This window comes from Labeo rohita, chromosome 10, assembly GCF_022985175.1.
Source record: "Labeo rohita strain BAU-BD-2019 chromosome 10, IGBB_LRoh.1.0, whole genome shotgun sequence".
Taxonomy (NCBI): domain Eukaryota; kingdom Metazoa; phylum Chordata; class Actinopteri; order Cypriniformes; family Cyprinidae; genus Labeo; species Labeo rohita.
This window is the reverse complement of record NC_066878.1, coordinates 20,293,824-20,317,936: the sequence shown is the minus strand read 5'-3', so window position 1 is coordinate 20,317,936 and position 24,113 is coordinate 20,293,824. Positions and strand designations below refer to the sequence as shown.

The window sequence follows — 24,113 nt, the reverse complement described above, 5'->3', positions numbered from 1 at the left end:
TAGAGAACATACAAATGTTTAGCCATGTTTAGCATAAGCAATATGCTTAGAAAATCAACATCAATGTTGAATGAAGGACGAAGATATCAATTCCTAGGCCATGCATCACTTTTTGTCACTGCAGCATATTCACCTGACCTTATTCTTCAATGCTGAAGTAAGGCTATGGGCGAGACTTCTGTTTCATTAGCCGCTAGGGAAATATTGAGAAGAAAACCAGAAGAAAACCAGGGTCCGAAAACCAGTCAGTATCTGGTGTGACCACTATTTGCCTCACGCAGTGCAACACATCTCCTTCACATAAAGTTGATCAGGTTGTTGATTGTGGCCTGTGGAATGTTGGTCCACTCCTCTTCAATGGCTGTGCAAAGTTGCTGGATATTGTCAGGAACTGGAACACGCTGTCGTATACGCCGATCCAGAGCATCCCAAACATGCTCAGTGGGTGACATGTCCGGTGAGTATGCTGGCCATGCAAGAACTGAGATGTTTTCAGCTTCCAGGAATTGTGTACAGATCCTTCAACATGGGGCCGTGCATTATCATGCTGCAACATGAGGTGATGGCCATGGATGAATGGCACAACAATGGGCTTTAGGATCTCGTCATGGTATCTCTGTGCATTCAAAATGCCATCACTAAAATGCACCTGTGTTCGTTTTCCATAACATACACCTGCCCATACCATAACCCCACCACCACCATGGGCCACCCGATCCACAACATTGACATCAGCAAACCGCTCACCCACACAATGCCATACACGCTGTCTGCCATCTGTCATCTGCCCTGTACAGTGAAAACCGGGATTCATCCGTGAAGAGAACACCTCTCCAAAATGCCAGATGCCATCGAATGTGAGCATTTGCCCACTCAAGCCAGTTACGATGACGAACTGCAGTCATGAGCTTCCCTGAGACAGTTTCTGACAGTTTGTGCAGAAATTCTTTGGTTATGCAAACTGATTGTTGCAGCAGCTGTCCGGATGGCTGGTCCCAGATGATCTTGGAGGTGAAGATGCTGGATATGGAGGTCCTGGGCTGGTGTGGTTACACGTGGTCTGCGGTTGTGAGGCCGGTTGGATGTACTGCCAAATTATTTGAAACGCCTTTGGGGACGGCTTATAGTAGAGAAATGAACATTCAGTTCACGGACAACAGCTCTGGTGGACATTCCTGCAGTCAGCATGCCAATTGCATGCTTCCTCAAAACTTGTGACATCTGTGGCATTGTGCTGTGTGATAAAACTGCACATTTTAGAGTGACCTTTCACTGTGTTCAGCCTAAGGCACACCTGTGCAATAATCATGCTGTCTAATCAGCATCTTGATATGCCACACCTGTGAGGTGGATGGATTATCTCGGCAAAGGAGAAGTGCTCACTAACACAGATTTAGACAGATTTGTGAACAATATTTGAGAGAAATAGGCCTTTTGTGTACACTGAAAAAGTCTTAGATCATTGAGTTCAGCTCATGAAAAATGGGGGCAAAACAAAAGTGTTGTGTTTATAATTTTGGTCAGTGTATATATCACTTTTGTTTCACAAAATACATATTTATTAAGCTGAATTCCTATATAGTTGCTATTTTGTTTTATGTGTCTCACATCACTCTCTTTTTTTCCTCACAAAATAAAATAACTTTGACTCACATCAGTTTTCACTTCTATTTATTTGTATTTACTTCTTTGGTAGTTGTGTATAAGATAATCAACAGCCAGTTGGACATTGTCACAAAAGAATAGGATAAACAGGAGTGGTTGATACATTTAAAGCTTTTAGACATTACATATTACACCCTTACATACAATGAAGGACTGAATATAAAAGGCTATTCTCATAAAATTGAAATCTCTGCAATTTTCAGTTTTATTTGACATTAAAAAAATCACCAGATCTGCATACTGATGTCCTGAAGTACAAATTAAATCAATAAGACATCCGTACAGGGGCTTCCTAAGGTGACCTAATATGGTTTCTATCTTTGCACATGTATTTAATATATTACGACATATGATACGGACGTGAGAAACTGTAGGCCCCTATATCAGGAATGAACCAGGTGTTCAAAAGCCAAATACACAAGGAAAGTTTTTAGGTGGTCATATCTGCTCATAATGCAGTCATCTCCTTCTCTTTCATCCCACAGATCTCTGCGCTCCAGCTGTACAGTCACATGGTTTCAGTTTTCCCTCTTCAGAATTTTTGTCTTTCTGTCTTTTCTATTTAAAATGCATTGACTGAATATCATTATTATTTCCAGAGAGGTGCAGATGAGGGATATGGTCATCAGCATAGTCTGTGTGGATAAAAAGACAAACAGTATGTAAACACGTTTATGCTCACATGAATTACAAATGTAGTCAATCCATCAAATGATCATGAATACCTCTGCACGGTCCTCTTTCAAAAACAATATCATCGATTGCAATATCACTCCTTACTGATGCTCCTCTGGTGGCTTCAAACACAATCTAAGTATGTGGACAAATAGACGTAGTAATGAAAATTACTTTCAGGGACCGTTGACTAAAACATAATGTTGCATGCAACTAACCTGGTGTTGGTGATCATACTGGTAGTTCACTGATGCTCTGAGCCAGGAGATGCCCTGCTCTCCCTGGCTCGTCCACAGCAGTTTGTCCTGGTTCTCTTGTCCAGTCTGGAGGTAAACGCTCAGCTGTCCGATGCCTGAGCCATACATATGGTAGTAGAACTGCAAGCACTGTGTTTCTCTAGAGCCACGCAGAGAGCTGGAGAGCAGGCGCGCTTTGTTACCGGGCAGCATCATTGATGCCTCAATGTGCAAATAATGACCTAAAATCAGTAAGTTAAAGTAAATCCCAAAACCACAACAAGCACAACAAGAAGTAGACTTGAATGGAGGTCTATGAGGCAAGGGTTTTTGGGAAGGGTGTAAACTCACCCACTCCAGAGGTGTGGTCTCCTCTGGGCCCTGTGTAGGATGTGGGTGTGGGTCCTTTAGACAGCATCCAGTCACCTGAGTCTTCTTCCTTATCCTGAGTGAATCCACACAGACCAGCCTCAAAGTCACAGTGGGACGGGACTGACACGGAGGATGCTGTAACAGAGAGAGCTTATTTCTGTTTGTACTAAACAAAAGATTCCACGCACAGTGTTTTGTCATAAATGAAGCTTGTTTACCTAACAGTGCACAATCACCAGGTGTGACCTTAATGTCATCAAGACCCACAGAACCACAGCTCCAAATATTTTTGCATGTGCTGATGAAAACCACCTTCATCGCCCAGATGGAGAAAAATCACATAGTTAGGATAAACATAAAAGTACATGAGTAAAGTTTGTGAACAAACTTTGAAGCTGGCTTGAGAAAGCCTAGGCTAGCATGTTTTAGCATGATTATCATGCATCTAGCATGATTAGTATGTTGCTAGCATGTTTTTTTTGCATGGTTAGCATGTTGATAGCATGATTAGCACATTGCACGTTGTTAGCATATTATTAGCATCATTAGCATGTTAGCATTTTTAACATGATTAGTATGTTGCTAGCAAGTTGCATGTTGTTGGCACCAATAGCCTTGTGCTTACGCGCCGACATATAGCGCTGTTGTGCTGTGGGGGTCCCGAGTTCGGCTACCAATCCCACCTCCTTCTCTCTCTCCCACTTCGTTTTCTGTCCACCTACACTGTCTATCATGCTGCTAACAAGTTTTAATATGATTTGCTGGCATGTTTCCAGCATAATTAGTATGTTGCTAACATGTTAAAATATTATTAGCATGATTAGCTTGTTGTTAGCATGATTAGCATGTTGATAAATATAACTGGAAGCCAGTGTAGGGACCTGAGGACTGGTGTGATATGCTCAGACTTTCTGGTTCTAGTCAGGATCCTGGCAGCAGCGTTCTGGACGAGCTGCAGCTGTCTAATGGTCTTCTTGGGAAGGCCGGTGAGGAGACCATTACAATAATCCACCCTGCTTGTGATAAAGGCATGAACAAGTTTCTCCAAGTCTTGACTGGAAACAAAACATCTAATTTTTGCAATGTTTTTGAGATGATAGTATGCTGATTTAGTTACTGCTTTGACATGACTACTGAAACTAAGGTCTGATTCCAGAATCACACTTGGTTTTTAGTTGTTTGACCCCTAGAGTCAAGGTATGCATTCACCTTAAGAACTTCCTCTTTGCTTCCAAATGCAATGACTTCAGTTTTCTCCTTGTTTAACTGAAGGAAGTTCTGGCACATCCAACTGTTAATTTCATCAATGCATTGGCAGAGGGAATCAATGGGGCTGTAGTCATTTGGCCATAAGGCTAGGTAAATCTGGGTATCATCAGCATAGCTGTGATAGGCAATTTGGTTCTTTCTCATTATTTGACTTAGTGGGAGCATATACAGGCTAAACAAGAGCGGCGCTAGAATTGAGCCTTGAGGGACTCCGCATGTCATGGACGTCCACTTAGACTTATGTTCTCCTATACTCACATAATAAACTCTCGCTTCTAAGTATGACCTTAACCAATTGAGAGCCATCCCAGAAATCCCGACCCAGTTTTCCAGTCTCTCTAGAAGAATGTTGTGATTGACAGTGTCAAACGCAGCACTAAGATCTCGTAGTACCAGCACTGATATTTTGCCAGAATCAGAATTTAGGCGAATATCATTTATTATCTTAACGAGCGCTGTCTCTGTGCGGTGATGCGGTCGGAAACCAGATTGAAAATTGTCCAGGTATCCATTTGAGTTAGTTGTTCAACTGATTGAAAACTACCTTTTCAATAATCTTGCTAATAATAATCTTTGATTTTATATTTCAAAATTCTGACTTTATTTTTGCAATCCCGAGATTATATCCCACAAATCTAGAGGAAAAACAACTTGTCATTCTGTCTTTTCCCCTCGGCTCAGAGTTTATATCCCACACTTCTGGCTTTTTTCCCTCAGAATTAATAAACTCATTAGATTTGTTAAATCGAGTTATAAAGTCTGAATTAGTAGATATAAACTTGCATTTGTGAGGAAAAAAAGTCCAAATTGTGAGTTAAAAAAAGAAAAGTTCAGTAAAAGGTTAATAGTAATAGGTTTAAATAATATGTCATGCTGTAACTGTAGGGCTACACATAATAACTATATACGTTTTTCAGCTGGATGATATGACGATATATATATATAACATTGATATAAGTGATCAAAAAACACAATTCCTGGCTGCATCAATATCCATTGACCACTGGATATTTGTTAAGTTGTTAGGATCATTATATCAAGTTCAGCAACCTTTAGTTTAAGCTGATTATTGTTTGTTTTACTTGCGTTTTCGCATCTTCCCTATTAAATCCATTCATGCTGAAGGCTCTTTTGCCACTCAGTCCGGCTGAGGGGGTGTGTCCCAGCGGGAAAGTGACATCAATGCATACCCTCTATACCTGAAGACCTTGATTACTTGTTCAGGTGTATTTGATTAGGGTTGGAGCTAAAGTCTGCAGGACACCAGCACTCCAGGAGCGACGTTGCCTATTCCTGATTTTGAAGAAGAAGCTTAAATAGTAGATCAGTAAGTTTCTCAAGCTCAAACTTAATGCCAGATCAGAAAAGACTAGGTGCGTCCCAGATCACATACTTATGTGCTATTCTATAACGTTTTGCAGTTTAAATAGTGTGAGTAATGTGTTCACTCTGAAAATTCCAAAAATAAAAAGTGCACTTTAAATACCCAGATGATGCACTTAAATAACCGAAAAAATGAAGTGTGGAATGTCGGATACTTAATGGACTCAACTGTCACAGCTTAATTACACAGCAAAGGAAAGGGGATCAGACTCCGTTTATGAATGTCAAAATAACCTTATATAATTTATACACTAAATGGTTGAGTGTATAGTGCATAAATACATAGTGTATAAGTGCATAGTGTACAGTGCGTCATTTGGGACGCAGTTAGTGTATATATACAGTAATATTTACGTATACTCATGTTTGGCTCTGTGAATTTAAACTATGAATAGTCCTCAGACCATCTTATATTTCCAGATAAACAGTTATAAACGTTTATTTCACTAAATCTGTATTTTCCTGTAATAAAAGTCATATGAGACATAAGCCCATGTCTTGCTAACAGATGTGAAAGCAGTGGGCCAAAAGTATGTCCAGTTGAGAGAGTTTGTTTGTCTCTTGAAGAGACTCTGAAATTTCCTTCTGAACCTGGGATAGCCAATAGAGCTCGCTCTACAGCCATAAAACAAAATTTGCCACAAGCTGCCGGTAGGCAAAGGTATGTACACAAGGTTTTAATAGTTAGAATGATTAGTATAGCCCTTTATATCTCTCCCTCTCATATCACCGGCTTCTATCTAGCAATAGCAAGTAGTCAAGCAATAGTAAATGGATAGTAAATAGGTCAATTAAAGCCTTGCAGCACTTACCTGAGCATTGTTCTGACTTTGAATGGTCAGTTCAACTGCAATCCAAACATTTTTCATCTTATAATTCTGGGTCCATATCTGTTCATGTTTAGTACTCTTGCCGTAATACAGATACACCGACAAGACTTGATCTGTTCCACTAAGACCTCGCAGGGAGTAGAAGAACCTCAGGCAGTATTTCTGATTCCCTGGCATCGGTGGGCCAAATAAACGGCTGACGTATCCAGACCGCAAACTAAAGCGAGAGTTTGCCATCAAGAAGGATCCTGTTCAGAAAGAACAAATAATTTTAGCAATTTCCTGCTTCAACAAAAAATGTAATGTTACAGTGTATCCAGCTGTACCTGCTCCTGTCGTATGGTCTCCGGGAATGTAGATGTTGGGTCTGAAGGACACTCTCCTCCACAGTTGACTGTCTATCTGTGTCTGGACATACTGACAATATCCTGACTCAAAGTCACAGTTTGCAATAGACGGATCAAATGTTGGCTCTGTGAAAACACATATATTTAAGAGGTCACACAGGATTTGGGTATTGGGTATGAGCTTTGTTCATGGCTCAAGGTGTTCAGACATACCTGTGCTTGCATTACAGAACTCTGGAGAGAAGGAAATGTCATCAAGAATCACGAATCCTCCATGCGCACTGTTGAACGCCACCTCAAACACCAACTTGTAAGATACACACACAAATAAATGCCATTTTACATGTAGTGGGATTAATAATAATTTTTAATAATGAAGTACAAACACACACATATACTAAGGTGACTAATTTGCTAATTCACTGGTCAAAATATCACTGAAATCTCACTAGTGATCATCTACGAATTAAAAAACTGGGACAATATGTTGTTTTTTTTTTTTAATTGTTGTGGGTTCTATATAGGCCTATTAATATCATAATTGATAATTATAGTGATGTTTGAGGATCAAACTTACTGTAGTTTTTTAATACCATAGTAAATAGTAACTATTGCAAATAGCAAACATATCAAAACAGTAGTATTATAAAATTATGGCTTTAGAAAAAAGAATAATTAGAAGAATAAGAACATATAAATAAAACTGTATTTAACAAATGTTATTTTCAAAATATATTTAACATTTCCACAGCTGTAAGCACAATAATTATAACTTTTAAAATATTATGTTTATGCTTTCGGAAATGGATCTTTTCTATCTCTAATCAGGCTTATTATTTTACATTTTAGGCTCATTTTGACCACAAAGTATGTGCTTTCTGCAAATGTAACTGAGCTAGTGTACTAATTATGTGAATATTCACAAGAAACATTCCCATAACATTTGCAAAATGATAAAATAGAGTGTTTCCTTAGAGGGGTGCTATTATGCTTTTTCACTTTTTGAACTTTAGTCAGTGTGTGGTGTGTATCTTTGGGCATAAAAAAGATCTACAAAGTTACAAATCTCAAAGTCCACTCCAAAGGGAGATATTTCGTTTTTTAAAAATCCCTTTTTAAGAACTACAACGAACGGCTCCTTTGGGCTACAACATTTGTTTTCCACATGCAATGATGTCACAATGCTGTCCATTTGAACTTCATTAAATTAAATCCCGCCCACAGATTTCTAATTTTGGGGGGGTGGGGGATTAACCGAACTTTAGCAATGCAGCAAGCTGCAGTGCAGCGGGTATAAACACAAGCATTGACTAGAGTGGCCGCTTCAGAGTAGCAACACGCCGCAGACGTGTGTGGTGCGAGATTTATTCATCATACAGTGTAGATAATGTTAGCTTCACTTATAACGCGACTGTTTTTTAAAATGCATAAAATTGCACTAGAATAGGCTAGACTATTTAGTGATGATGTTCTTTGATAATGCTAGGCTGCTTTTAGCCTTATGCTGGAGCTGGTTTCGGGCAATGAAACTAAGTATGTAAATAATTAAATAAATTAGCACGATAATATCAAGTATTGGCGATCTCGCAGGCTGACCATAGGATATTATTATTCTCACCCTCCATGCATCCTAGGTGTATATGACTTCCTTCTTTCAGACGAATGCAATCTGAGTTATATTAAAATTTATCCTGGCACTCCCAAGCTTTAGAACGGCATAGACGGGTGTTTCTCTTTTATCATTTCAAAACAAGTCCAATAAAGTGCATCCATCCATGATGAAAAAGTGCCTCACAAGGCTCCGGGGGGTTAATAAAGGCCTTCTGTAGCAAATCGATGTGTTTTGTAAGAAAAATATCCATATTTAAAACGTAAATATCACTTTATTCTAGCTTGCGCTAACAGTTGTACACTGAACTTGCTGCTTTGTCAAGGGGCGTGGCAGTACTGAAACACCGTATAAGCTGTTCGCCAATCGCAACGCAGTGGGACAGCTAACCAATCACAACACATTTAGTTTTTCGGAAGGCTGACCTTCATTAAACCCGGAACTAATCGAGCCATTTGTGCCAGGCTGGGAGAGATGTATTGTAATAATGTAAATTATGTTAAAAATAATGCATTTTTCGAACCACAAGCATGAAAGCATGTTCTAGTACAGCCCCGAAACAAAATCAAGACTTTGTAAAAGAGCATAACAGGACCCCTTTAACATCCGTATAGCCATGAAAAAGACTATCAAAATGTTCTTAGAACATATTTCTGTTAGCTGTGCACTTTCTTCAAAACTTAGATTTTTCTCCTGTGATGTGTTTCAAGCACATCCTGGTCCTGAAGGGCCAGCATCCTGCACAGTTTAGCTTATCATGTCCCAGCATGCCTGCCTGGATAATTAATCCTGAAGCCCTTGATTACTTTGTTTCAGATGTGTTAATTGACATTGGCCTTCCAGGACCAGGACTAGACACCCCTGAGGTACAGCGTCTATAAAAGTACAAACACACTTTTTTGTGCTCCTTATAGTGTTAAAGATTTTTGCCTAAAATCAGACACAGTCTGGTCCATATTTAGCAGCTGGCAGCTTATTCTGGCCAAGAACTCCACACTTCTACAGGAAGAGACTGCTTGCCCGGTATGTAAAACAGCTAGAGTTTTTATGTGCCTTGGGTAGTTTTATCTGAAATAGATGTTTCTTTGTGGCCATCAGTCCTTACCTCTACTGGATATGGAGCTTTCAGGTCCACTTGTACGGGTATCAAGACTCTGGTTTCTGGACTCCAGTTCACGTTGTTGTTCTCCGGTATATCGGCTCGCCACAGTTCCTGATATTGTCCGGTCTGATCCCTGCTGAAAAGGGTGAACAGATGGTCCCCGGCATGATGCTGTTGGTACTGGAAGCTCACGCAGCCCGACATGGGAACTGTGGTCATTGGAGACACGAGCTTGGCCACCTCCTGGAAGCTTTTAGCGTCAGTGGAGTCCACATACATGTACTGTCCTGTGTGAATCAATAAAAGGACCTCACTGTCAAAAAATGTTAAGCCATGGATATGTAAAAATACAAAACTGATTTTACTATAACAGGATGTCATACAGTAAAACTGGAATTGGCTGTCTCAAGTACATAATAATGTTGTCAAAATTATACGATACAGTAATATTTATTTGTTGTCATAAAAGAATATATCATAATCTTTTTTGGTAACACTTTACAATAAGGTGTCATTTGTTAACATTAGTTAATGTTTTAACTACACTAAACAATGAACAATACATTGATTATAGTATTTATTAATCTTTGTCAACATTAGGTAATAAAAATACAGTACTTCATTGTTAGTTCATGTTAGTTCACAGTGCAAAAGCTAATTAACAAACACAATATGCATTAGTAAATGCTGAAATTAATGTTAACTGATTAATAATGCAGAAGTGTTAGCTAATGTTGTTAACTAATGTTGACTAATGAACCTTACTGTAAAGTGTTATTAGATAGTTTTGTATCATATATTATTCAATAAAACATTTTTGTAAGACACATCTAGACACATTAGATTATATCACGAAACTTTTATGCATTAGATTTTTTATTACATAAGAGTATACAACTAAATTGATTGCATCATGAATAGAATATATATTAAATTAAATACATTGTATCACTTTTTTGTTTTAAATATTATGTTTTTGTATATATTACATATTTATATACATATATGTTTTACATTATTATACAAAAAAAAAAAAAAAACAAATGATTGTATGTGTCATTTTTGGTATTATATTATGTATTTGTATATATGATGTAGCCTATTTATATATAATTCATGTTTTACATTGTAGAGGTACATTATTGTTTACATTAAACTTTTTAAAAACATTCCTTTTTTAACCGCATAATTACATTTGTATTATTGTATTATACAATATTATTGTCACAGTCGTCAGCTGGTGTGCCCAGGATGGCCACCAGAGGACACTGTTTGTGGAAGCACATGGCTTGTGTTGTGTTTGTTTGGTGCCATGTGTTTCTCCTGCTTATTGTTTGACCCCACCCATTTGTTACCTCATTATTGTTTCAGTGATTTCACCCTTGTCTCCCTCCAGCTGTTTCTCGTTTCCCATTTTCACATTCACACCTGTTTTCATTCTCTGCTAATTTCTTCCTCTCTATTTAAACTCTCGTCCCCATCTGTCCTGGGTTAGTCCGTTTTGATTTCTTGCCGTTTCCGTTTTGATCTCTTGCCAAGTCTAGTCTAGTCCTGTTTATTCTCTGCAATTTTTCTCCTCGCCTTTGGCTTTTGTTATTTTTGCTCTTTGCCCATAGTACCCGCTGGCGTTCCGCTTTGTCAGCTTGATGGTGTTGAAGCTCTGCATTCCGTGCCATGTCATCCTCAGTGTGCTTCCTCGCGTCGGGTTGAGATCACTCCCCGAGGATTCTCCGTTTGTTACTGCTGTGATTGTTCTAAGTCGGGTTGAGATCGCTCCCCGAGGATTCTCCGTTTGTTACTGCTGTGATTGTTCTAAGTCGGGTTGAGATCGCTCCCCGAGGATTCTCCGTTTGTTACTGCCGTGAATTGTTCTACGTTGGGTCGAGATCGCTCCCCAGGGATTCTCTGTTTGTTGCGGTTGGGATTGTTCTACGCCGGGACGAGATTCTCTCCCCGTGTCTCGTCATCCTCCGTGAGTTTTGCTTAACGGGTCGAGTTCCTCCCTGTGCGCTTTTGGACTGTGAGTTTTTGTTTTGTTTTTTTGCTTTCCCCAGATTGCCTCCAGGGTGGAGTGCTGGGAGGACTATTTTCCTTGAATTTTGTGTGTTTTTTTTTTTTTTAATAAACCTATTTTGCCCCGCATTTGAGTCTCCCATGTCAGTCATGACAGAACGGACTAACCAGATGAAGACTCAGCGGAAGAAGGGCTTGTGCCCTCCACCAGCCACCACTCTCTCCTGTCCCTTCTACCAGCGTATCCTTCAATTCAGGGCTCTAAGCTTCCTCCGTCAGCGGGGGACTGACCTGAGGAGGTTTGCCGTAGAGTTCAGTGGTGCAGCAGAGGGGTTGGGGTATAATGATGGAGCCCTCAAGGACCTTTTCAATAGTGTCCTTGATGAGCCCCTCTACTGGTGGAGGATGAGGGAGCTGGTCCACCTGACGTTTGGGGAATTTGTGGATTTTCTGGCACGTTCCCCAGTTAAAGAGGCTGCAGTGGCTGCAATGCCTCCGGAAGTGCTGGCCGAAGAGGTTCCAGCGCCCCCAGTTGTGGCTGTAGAGACTGCAGCTTTCCCAGTGGTGGCTGTAGAGGCTGCAGCACCCCTAGAGGTGGCCGACAATGCTGCAGCGTCCCACTCTCGGAAACGGAGGAGGAGGAGGAGGAGGAGAAAGAAGACTTCCTCCAGCCTGCAAGACTCTGAGGTTGTCCCAGAGCTCACTGCCGACCGAGGGGTCGTTCTAGCCCTGACCAAGCTCCTTGCCCTGCCGGTGCCTTCGAGGCTCCTTGCCCTGCCGACGCCTCCCTGGCTCCTTGCCCTGCCGGCGCCTTCCAAGCTCCTTGCCCTGCCGGCGCCGCCAAAGCTCCTTGCCCTGCTGGTGTCCGCTCACGGTTATCCCGATGCGGCGGTGTCCGCTTACGATCGTCCCAATGCGGCACTGTCCGCTCACGATCCTTCCGATGCGGCGGTGTCCACTCACGATCCTTCCGATGCGGCCGTGCCTGCTCGCTATTCTCCCAAAGTGGCGATGGCAGCACCAGCTCTTGAACTCTGCACCTGTCCTGTTACGGCCAGGGTGGTCGTGAAGATCACTATTGTGCCCTTTGGTCCTGAACCCCCATGGTCTGTCCCTCCCATCCCTCCCTGGTCATTAGCCAGGGTTCTTGGGCCTTCCAGTCCTCCCTGGCTTAACCCATCCTACCTGCCTTGTCCTCTGGTCCCACCCTGGTCGCTTATACGGCCACAGTCTCCAGGCCCTCCTCCACTCCACGGGCCTGAACCACCATCCCTCCCCTCTGTTCCGCCTCCTCTCCACCTCCCACCTGGACTCTTGTTTTGTGCTGCGGACCGTGGAGCGTCTGGAATCCACTCCTTAGAGTGGGGTTGTCAGAGTCGCTCAGCTGGTGCTCTGCATTTGTTACTGTCATGTGATTGTTCTTCCTCGCGTTGGGTTGAGATCACTCCCCGAGGATTTTCCGTTCATTACTGCTGTGATTGTTCAACGCTGGGTCGAGATCGCTCCCCAGGGATTCTCTTTTTGTTGCGGTTGGGATTGTTCTACGCTGGGACGAGATTCTCTCCCCGCGCCTCGTCATCCTCCGTGAGTTTTGCCTAACGGGTCGAGTTCCTCCCCGTGCGCTTTTGGACTGTGAGTTTTTGTTTTGTTTTTTTGCTTTCCCCAGATTGCCTCCAGGGTGGAGCGCTGGGAGGACTATTTTCCTTGAATATTGTGTTTTTTTTTTTTTTTTTTTTTTTTTTTTAATAAACCTATTTTGCCCCGCATTTGAGTCTCCCGTGTCAGTCATGACAATTATAATATAAAATAATATTGTAAGATATAATATCATAACATTATATATCTTATGTCTTATTATATGGCTATATATATATATATATATATATATATATATATAATTAAGATATATATGTAAGATTATACATATACATACAGAATATGCAAAATGTAAATTATTTTACCAAAATAAGAGGGATCATACAAAATGCGTATTTTTTTTTTTTTTTTTTTTTTTAGTACTGACCTGAATACGATTTACTGAATGCATTTACATAGTCCACAAGAGAAAATAATAGTTGAATTTATAAAAATGACCCTGCTCAAAAGTTTACACATGCTTGATTCCTAATACTGTGTTGTTACCAAAGCTGTGTTTTTTTTAGTGATAGTTGTTCATGAGTCCCTTGTTTGTCCTGAACAGTTAAACTGCCTGCTGCTCTTCAGAAAAATCCTTCAGGTCCCACAAATTCTTTGGTTTCCCAGCATTTTTGTGTGTTTGAACCCTTTCCAACAAGGTTCAAACACTCACTGATGCTCCAGAAGGAAACATGATGCATTAAGAGCTGGGGGGTGAAAACTTTTGGAATTTAAAGATCAGGGTAAATTTAACTTATTTTGTCTTCTAGAAAACATGTAAGTATCTTCTGTAGTCTCTGAAGGGCAGTATTAAATAAAAAAAAAAAAAAAAATATTTAGGCAAAATAAGAAAAATGTACACATCTCCATTCTGTTCAAAAGTTTTCACCCCCAGCTCTTAATGCATCGTTTTTCCTTCTGGAGCATCAGTGAGCGTTTGAACCTTCTGTAATAGTTGCATATGAGTCCCTCAGTTGTCCTCAGTGTGAAAAGATGGATCTCACAATCATACAATCATTGTTGGAAAGGGTTCAAACACACAAAATTCTGAAAAACCAAAGAATTTGTGGGACCTGAAGGATTTTTCTGGAGAACAGCAGGCAGTTTAACTGTTCAGGACAAACAAGGGACTCATGAACAACTATCACTAAATAATAAAACACAGCTGTGGATCATTCAGGTAACAACACAGTATTTAGAATCAAGTGTATGTAAACTTTTGAACAGGATCATTTTTATAAATTCAACTATTGTTTTTTCTTGTGGACTATATGTAAATATCTATATGTGAAACATCTTATTCAGGTCAGTACTAAACAAACAATAATATGCATTTTTATTGTTCTTATTTTGGTAAAATAATGAACATTTTGCAGATTCTGAAAGGGGGATGTAAACTTTTGACCTCAACTGTATATATAAATAAAAACATTTTTACGACCATTTATAATTTTTCCATATATCTTTTGTATTGTATAAAATGTTGCATTATATCACAAAGCAGGTGCTGATCAGACTAACCTGTTGATTCGTTCAGTGCAGCATCATCTGATCTTCCCACACGCCAGTTCATATATTTGTTCCACTTATTATTGTAGCCACACAGATGATCTTCTTCAAAATCACACTCTTTGGAATCACATGATCAGAAAAACAGCAATTATTCTGCATGAATACGTAAATAACTACTACTCTCACTAAGCCTTTTAGGGCCCTAAAATAACTCTGGGCACAATTCTGACTAACATAAAAACTGAACAACAGAAATCTGGCTTCATTTAACAGATTTTCTTTTGCCTCAGGAATGTGTGCACAGGCTGATTCTTAGGAATAGCATAAAAACATTGACTGAAATAGCAGTATTTCTGTTTTCTGTGGTTAATCTTTCTTTTCATGTGGCTGTGCCTTTGGCTTGACATTATTAGTGTTCCCAAGAAACACACATAATGAAAGATTGGGCTGTTTACTGGCCCAAGTTAAAAGAGCACTAACCTATACAGTATTTGTCAGAGATCTTGATCTCAAAGATAGACACACTGCTGCCTCCTTCTTCTCCTAGTTTGCCTTCAATGACAATCTACAGATGTAGAGCAAACCTGTCACTGGAGTCACATGATAACATGACACAGATCAGCAAATCCAGACTCTATAAATAGTTCTCACCCTGAATGTTTCGGTGGAGTTCTGTAGGTCAATGCTGGCGATGAGCCAACTTTCAGACGGGCTTTGGGTCGTCCAGAGCACCTGATCGAAGCTCTCTCCGTCTGTGCGCTTCTGCACCTGCAGGGAGGCGCTGCCTGTGACCTGATAGACCATCCTGAAACAGCTCCAGTCCTGTTGGTCCACATCTGGACCCAAAAGAACTGCCTTTTCCTGGTCCTCCTGGACTTGCTTCTCAACTGTGATGAAGTGTCCTGAGTAAAGCAGAAAAAAAACAAAACTCATGGCAAGAGTTTATGCATACAGCTGGGAAGACAGATGAATGTTTTTCGCTGTGACAGAGCAATTATCAAACTACTATTTCATGATTGAATGCTAAAGTACATTTGCTCTTTTGTCTGCAGATGCATATAATTCACCAGGCATCTCATGGCGTCAGGCTACTATTGTCTCCACATTTGTATTCGAGACCTACATTTATTGTTAATTTCCTGTGCCTTTTAGATTCAATCGAGAGCAAATAATCCTGTGTGCATATGTGATTTGTGCCACGTATAAACAGAGAGAATCACTAATCCAATAATGTGCTATTTCACTATCTCCAGATGCCCTAAATATTGAGGCCATGGCTTCCAGATGTGGGTCTCCGTAAACACGATTTCTTCACTTTTCTGGGCTTTTTGATGCATCACATCTTTTAACCTGGAAATCTATGTTTGGACTGCATATTCTGCAGGGATTCATTACATTGGTTAAAAAATAGTGCCAATTTCCGTTCAGAGGAAACGGTGTGAAATATTTCTTAATGGAAGCTTAAAAGTGGCCTAAAGTGGCCTGTCTAATAATTTTTATTCCATTGAACACAAAAGGAGAATATTTTAGACTTTATTTTTAAACTTTTAGAGGATTTGCAATGAAGCACATAAGCCACTATAAACTGGTGTTATATGGAAAACAGCTGCACAAAGACATGTCAAAATGTCTTAATTTCAGCAGAAATAAAAACATTTAAAAAAAATGAAATAAAAACTAAACTTTATTAAAAACTAATTTTAAATTAGTTTATTTTATTTTAAATAAAATAAAATAAATAAAAAATACAGGTTTGGAAGGACATGAGATTTGAAAAATCAACTGACAAATAAGATGAAAATATAAATGAAAACACTGCACTGCAGTGCTCAGGCCCCAATAAAAATAAAATAAAATAAAATAAAATAAAATAAAATAAAATAAAATAAAATAAAATAAAATAAAATAAAATAAAATAAAATTAAATAAAATTAAAAATACAGTTTTGGAAGGACATGAGATTTGAAAAATCAACTGACAAATAAGATGAACATATAAATGAAAACACTGCACTGCAGTGCTCAAGCCCCAATAAAAATAAAATAAAATAAAATAAAATAAAATAAAATAAAATAAAATAAAATAAAATAAAATAAAATTAAATAAAATTAAAAATACAGTTTTGGAAGGACATGAGATTTGAAAAATCAACTGACAAATAAGATGAACATATAAATGAAAACACTGCACTGCAGTGCTCAAGCCCCAATAAAAATAAAATAAAATTAAATAAAATAAAGAAAAAAAAAATTAAATTAAATTAAATTAAATTAAAAACACAGTTTTGGAAGGACATGAGATTTGATTTTTATTTTATTTAAAATAAACTTTTATTATTTAAAATAAAATAAAATAAACAAAAAAAAAAATGAAATGAAATAAAATAAAATAAAATAAAATAAAATAAAATAAAAAATACAGGTTTGGAAGGACATGAGATCTGAAAAATCAACTGACAAATAAAATGAAAATTTAAATGAAAACACCGCACTGCAGTGCTCAGGCCCTAATAAAGTAAAAAAAAAAAATTAAATAAAATTAAATAAAATAAAATTAAATTAAATTAAAAATACAGGTTTGGAAGGACACGAGATTTGATTTTTATTTTATTTAAAATAAACTTTTATTATTTAAAATAAAATAAAATGAAATAAAATAAACAAAAAAAATAAATAAATAAAAATAAAATAAAATAAAATAAAAAATACAGGTTTGGAAGGACATGAGATCTGAAAAATCAACTGACAAATACGATGAAAATTTAAATGAGAACACCGCACTGCAGTGCTCAGGCCCTAATAAAGTAAAAAAAAATAAAAATAAAATAAAATATAATAAAATAAAATAAAATTAAATTAAATTAAAAATACAGGTTTGGAAGGACATGAGATTTGAAAAATCAACTGACAAATAAGATGAAAATTTAAATGAAAACATCGCACTGCAGTGCTCAGGCCCTAATAAAGTAAAAAAAAATAAAAATAAAATAAAATATAATAAAATAAAATAAAATAAAATTAAATTAAAAATACAGGTTTGGAAGGACATGAGATTTGAAAAATCAACTGACAAATAAGATGAAAATTTAAATGAAAACATCGCACTGCAGTGCTCAGGCCCTAATAAATTAAAAAATATATATAAATAAAATAAAATAAAATAAAATAAAAACTTAAATTTAATTTAATTAAATTAAATTTTTTTAGTTTAAAATACAAGTTTGGAAGGACGTGAGATTTGATTTTTATTTCATTTAAAATAAGCTTTTATTATTTAAAAAAAATATATATAATGAAATAAAATAAAATAAAATAAAATAAAATAAAATAAAATAAACAATACAGGTTTGGAAGGACATGAAATTTGAAAAATCAACTGACAAATACGATGAAAATTTAAATTAAAACAATAAATAAATTAATGAATTGTTTAAAACAATTGCAAGCGCTTAGAAATGCAATATTTGTATTCTTTATGGTTTTTTTTTCTTGATTATTTCATAGTTATTTACTTTAAATTTAACCCAAAAATCTTCAGTCACTCTAAAAATGTCATATGATGCAACCATCAAAATGTAATAACATATATTTCTTACACCTTGAATACATACTTGATACTCATCTTAATCATTATTTTCAAATACATTTTAGAATACATTTAAAGTAAACACATTTTTATGAATTTGAATGATTCACAAATAGCATAACATAACATAAAATAACAATACAGTGCAGTTGTACCACATACATCTTGAAAACATATTTGTTTTCAAGAATTTAATTCTTCTAGTTTTTTTTAGAAGTTTTTGTTCTTTATTATGACATCAGGACAGGTGCACTATAATAAGATTTTTGACTTAATGCCACCCAAAAATATACTGCAGTAAAATTTACTTCAAAATGTGTATTAAAGAGATTGTATATATAAATTGCAATTTTTTATTTGTATGTTTTTTTTTCATTATAAATTAACAGATCCGGTCACTGACCCATAAAAAGACACAAACATTGTGATGACATCTGTAGACTTGGATGCATTCATTGGCAAATTGCTAAAACTCACCGGAAGGGTTGAGGGTCCAGCTGAGAAAGTCCGGGTCAGACGTATAGTCACATACGCTGTCCTGAAAGCTGCAGGAGCCTGGCAAAAGCTCTGCTTTAGCTGTCACTGAGAGAAAACAGAATAAACACACTTTTGCATGTGCAATAATCTACACAGACAACTTAACTGCAATGAGTCCTCACCAATCAAGCTCAGGAGGACCAAAGCAAGCATCTTCTCTCCGATTTTTGGTCCTGCAAACAATAAATCAAATTAAACCTGGTTTACCACTAAAACTAGAGATCTAAAGTTCATTCTCTCATCATGTCCTTCTTTCAAGCTGGCAGCTTATAACTGAAGCTCAGATGTGCTCCTTCTGTCTGGCTGCTGGAGAAAAAAAAGGGAGGGAATTTGGAGATACTTTCACTAATGCTGACCAGATTCAGAGCTTACCTTCCCTTACCTCAGAGAAGCTGACCGCTTCACCTCGAAACACACTTCCATATCACTAATCTATAGCATCAATATCAGTTTCATCAGCTGGATATTTAGATCAGATCCATATGGAGCAGATCTTTGTTTACTTTCTTTGAGTTTGTGTAGCATCTTGAAATCAGACAGTGGGTTGCAAAGTATTTCCACTGTGGTACTGTGCCATCTGGAGAAATAAAATATCTCTTGCTTTTCGTTTTTTTCAGGCAAGGATCCAGTAAGAACTGTGTGTTCTTATTATGAAACATTTGTTGATGATGGGAGCAACATCTGCATTTTACTTAAGTTCTTATGAGACATAGATATTCTGTCAGCTTTGACACCAGAAGTGATAAAACTTGTTACAAAATATCAAGCCACATACTTTTCCAGCTGCCTTATTTCCAGTGTTTGTTCCACCCCCCCAGATGGTTTTAACCATCTGAACTGCGTACACTTCATGAGATTAATCCTGTACTAATAATAGTTTTCTGTAAATGTGTTTTAATTATATATGCACCATGTTGAAATGACGTGATCGGCGCATTTTGCAGCGTAGTGTTGTTTGTTGATGCACAGAGTGAAATTTACACTATAATACACATCTAATATGGTGCTTTGCCAGCGGGAGAATCCGTGCATGTTCAGCTGAAGAAGCAGAAAGGCTCTGGAACCGTAAACATTGGTACGACAGACACAGGTGAAAAGATTCGGTGATGAGAGATTCCTTATAGTGATGCACACTAAGGCTGGGAATCGATTGCTTAAAGTATCTAAGTTTGGAATCGATTCCATCAAAGGAAATCTCTTGATTACATAAAGAAATAATAGACGCTGGTAATAATCAATGAATACTCTGGAAATTTAAAAGGAAGGAAAGCTCTTAAATCATGGAGTCACAGCAAGATTAGCTGCACATGTACTGTTTAAAACTGTGAGGAATCGATTCCTCAACCAGGAATAAGAGTCGATTCCAAAAGCTTCAGAATCAAACAGCTTTAAGTGATGCACAAGTTGCTTTATTGTTGTTGGTCAGGCAAGATAATTAGTAATTGTGTAGACTGCTTACTAGTATCAGTGCAATTTACATAAAACTTACATAAAACTCCCATGAAATGTGGTAAATGACAGTGCAGCCTTTGTGGTATCTGTAGCCACTTAAAGTGGTCATCGGATTTTCCACAAGTTGATATGATTCTATAAGGTCTTAATGAAAAGTCTATAATATACTTTGGTTAAAAATTTTCAATGGTAGTGTAAAACAACACCTTTTTTACCTTGTCAAAATCAGTTTTGCAAAAATCATCTCATTCTGGTCGAGGCTGCTTTAAATGTTAATGAGCGCTGCTCGTCCCGCCCCTCTCTTCTCTCTGTGGAGTGACGAGCCTGTTTACTTTAGCCGCATTTAGCCGCTAAACTTGCTAACTAGCACATTATTAGGAAAGGTGATTGCAGAGATTAATAAAAAAAACCTTATACTCACTTCTGCTGTAAGTGAAGCTGGAGCATGAATGATTTGCGCGAACATAGACGGATATATGTAGATCAGGAGGTGCATTCCCTTCACAAACAAACGTAATCCACTGCATCTTCAGCGGCTCAGATGTCGGGAGTAAATGACGACCACTATGTTCATTATTACATCCAGCAACACAACACCTCAATCACTCAATTCTTGTCTAACTTACATCCTTGCTCCGGCATCAAAACATGGAGGTTGGACTGTTACAGCTGGTCTGAGGTAAGACACTCATGTCAATCAACTATCATGGGAGCGGCCTCTGCTGGTGTGACAATGACAGGCATCTGAGAATGGCTTGATTTGAAAAAGGGGATATTATTTTTACAGATTAATTAAAAACCACTGCATGGATTTTTATCATTACAGGGTAGATTTGTACATACACTGCCAACACACATTAATGTTCAAACAACATGTAAAAGTGAACCTAGCATCCCATGACCCCTTTAAAGAGCGATGTAAATGCAGAGTTGCCAGGTTTTCACAACAAAACCTGGCCAAACTAGCCCAAAAGTAGCCCAATCACATTTTGAGGGGGTCCCCCATTAAGGAAGTCATCGGGTGCCCATTTTAAACAAGTTGATATGGTTCTTTAGGGTCTTAATGAAAAGTCTACAATAGGCTTTGGTTAAAATTTCTCAGTGGTAGTGTAAAAAACACCTTTTTTACCTTGCCAAAATCAGTTCTGCAAAAATCATCCTGTTCTAGTTGAGGTTGCTTTAAATGCAAATGAGCTCTGCTCGCCCCGCCCCTCTCTTCTCTCTGTGGAGTGACAAGCCTGTTTACTTTTGCTGCATTTAGCCTCTTTTAGCCACGTTTAGCTACGAAACTTGCTAACTAGCACGTTATTAGGAAAGGCGATTGCAAAGATTCATAAAGAACCCCTTATACTCACTTCTGCTGTAAGTGAAGCTGGATCACGAATGATTCTTGCAAACATAGATGCATTTGTTTAGATTGGGAGGCAGATTCCCTTCACAAATGTAATCCACTGCATCTTCAGCGGCTCAGATGTCAGAGTAAAGCATCCAACAACAGAACACCTCAATCGCTTAGGAGCCATTCTTGTCTACGTCCCTATTCAGGCATCGAAACTGGTGATCGGACTGTTATTGCTCATTCAAGGCGGGACTACGGTAAGACGCCAGTGTCAAACAGCTATCGTGGGAGCAGCCTCTGTCGGTGTGTCGTCACACAGACAACATGCTGAGAATGGCTTGATTTGAAATAGGGGAAATTATTTTTACAGATTAAATAAAAAACACTGGGTGGATTTTTATCATTACGGGTGGTTGTGTACACACACTGCACTGTAAAAAATGCCGGTGAATTTAACAGCAAAAAACTGTAAAAATGCTACAGTAAAAACATGTTTAATGGTTAACAGTAAAAGACTGTAAAATTTACAGTGAATAACCATAAATTGACATTCCCAGAATTCCCTGTTACATTTTTTTTTTTTGATGGTTTTTTTGTTGAAATAACTCTTTCTTCTTAGTTTTTACTTAGTTTTGTACAATAGGATTGTATGTTACATCTAATGTTGTTAAATTAATGTTTATTGCATTATTTCAGTTTCATGTGTGTTACCATGATGGTGTTTAGTGATTGTGTGAATGACACTGTGCATCTTCTATGTATGTTAATATTTAAAAGCTGTTTGCGATGAGCTTTCGTTCATCATGCGACTTTCTCATCACCATCTGCTTTTGGTGGTTATCAGTGTATTACAAAGGTACAAAACAGATTTCAGTACTTAAATAAGTTGGTAAATTAACATTATATCAGTGAATGAAATTACAGTATTTACCTGTAAATTTAAGTGAAAACCGTAAAATGTTAAACGTTGCTACCGTAACTTTTACAGTAAAACTCTGGTAACCACAGCTGCCGGTTTTTTACCGTACATTTTACGGATTTTTTTTTACAGTGTGCCGACACACATTTATGTTAAAACAACATGTTAAAGTGAACTTTGCATCCAATGACACCTTTAAAAAATGCATTCCGGGGGTAAAATACGCAATTTTTGGCAGGGTTCCCTTGGAAAAATTAGCATTCCAGGGGCTAAATATTACGTTATTAGGATCGCTTCAACCTGCTGACATAAACAACCTGCGGCAACAATTCCGTGGAAAAACCGCAGACTTGTCAACACAATGCTAGCAAAAGAACTACTGAATGCACATTTAATTAAGAGTTTAAATCCTCTGAAATAAATCAAAACATTGCAAATAAATCAAAAACATTACATCGGGACTAAAACAAAGGTATTTAGGGCTACTTAATATTTTATGAACTTCAAAACACATTAAACATTGTATATTCCAATCAGCAAAAGCATCACACTCTAAAGCTATTGACTATTTTTGCTTGTTAAAAATGTTAAATATGTCAGTGTCAATAGCCTTGTGATTATCGTGCCGACATATTGCGTCATTGCACTGTGGGTGACCTGAGTTGGAATCACGGCTCGTGGACCTTTCCTGATCCCACAGAAGAACTATTATGCTGTTTCCAGTGCTTTTGTGAGAGGCTGTGGAGCTCTTTTTAAAGTGATTTCAGTTTCCTTGGTAACACCACCCTTCCTGATTGGTGGATCACTCTTCAGGATTATGGGTAGTGTAGTCCTTAAACAGGAATTTGGCTTTTAAACTATTTTTTAAAAAATAAAATGTAAACCTCACTGACTTAAGTTGAAATCAGTGATCACAGTGCAAGAAGTGAGTTTTGGAATCATCATGAAGGACTGTGTTTCATTTATCTATAATTTATACATGCATAGTTACTACACATTTTTGGCTTTCTTTCCTTCAAAAAGGCAGACATGTTATGAAAGTGGGAAACAGATTAATATGGGAAAGATCTGGAGTGATTTGTGTCATGCATGCCTTTAACAGCACAGCATGTTTCACATCAAATACATTCCTGATAACAGATTTTCACATTTCATCACTTTACAATGAAAATGTCACATGTGAGATTAGGACAGCATCTGTCAAATTGTATTACAAAATGAATTTATTCTTTTAAAAAATGTCATTTTACAGTTTACTAGTATAAGGTGCTCATTTATAATTCTGTACACTGTTGTTAAATTTGGTGCAATTTCAGTGTACAAAACGTCTTGGTTCTTGGAGTGGACTTGGATTTGAAACAGTATTCCTCATGCAAACATTCTTAAACAATTAGGGGATGAAGTCACACCGTTGGATGTTATGTGCCAAACTGTAAACAATTAGAGGCTGAAGTCACACAATGTGGTCAACGGACAGTTTGGTAAGATTATATTAGTATGTAATGCCGGTAGAATGTGACACGGTTATCTGAACTCAAAAGGAAGGGTGGGATTCTAGACCACACCAAGTTCCCCAGGAGAGTCCTGTGAACTGAACTGTATACGCAATCGCTGATTTCAGAATTGACATTTG

The 24,113-nt window shown here is 37.7% G+C and overlaps 1 protein-coding gene across 1 annotated transcript; it reads right to left on the bottom strand.

Annotated features, from left to right (window-relative positions):
• Positions 1 to 1,670: 1,670 nt before the first annotated feature.
• mamdc2b (MAM domain containing 2b) lies at positions 1,671 to 19,040 on the bottom strand. The gene is made up of 14 exons (XM_051121418.1): positions 18,893 to 19,040; positions 18,711 to 18,815; positions 15,300 to 15,550; positions 15,129 to 15,213; positions 14,658 to 14,765; positions 9,492 to 9,775; positions 6,991 to 7,084; positions 6,757 to 6,903; positions 6,413 to 6,678; positions 3,167 to 3,260; positions 2,928 to 3,083; positions 2,559 to 2,818; positions 2,391 to 2,475; positions 1,671 to 2,300 (listed from the first exon to the last, which is right to left on the bottom strand). The coding sequence occupies exons 1-14, from the start codon at positions 18,921 to 18,923 to the stop codon at positions 2,224 to 2,226; spliced, it is 2,043 nt and encodes a 680-aa protein (XP_050977375.1). The 5' UTR covers positions 18,924 to 19,040; the 3' UTR covers positions 1,671 to 2,223.
• Positions 19,041 to 24,113: the final 5,073 nt, after the last annotated feature.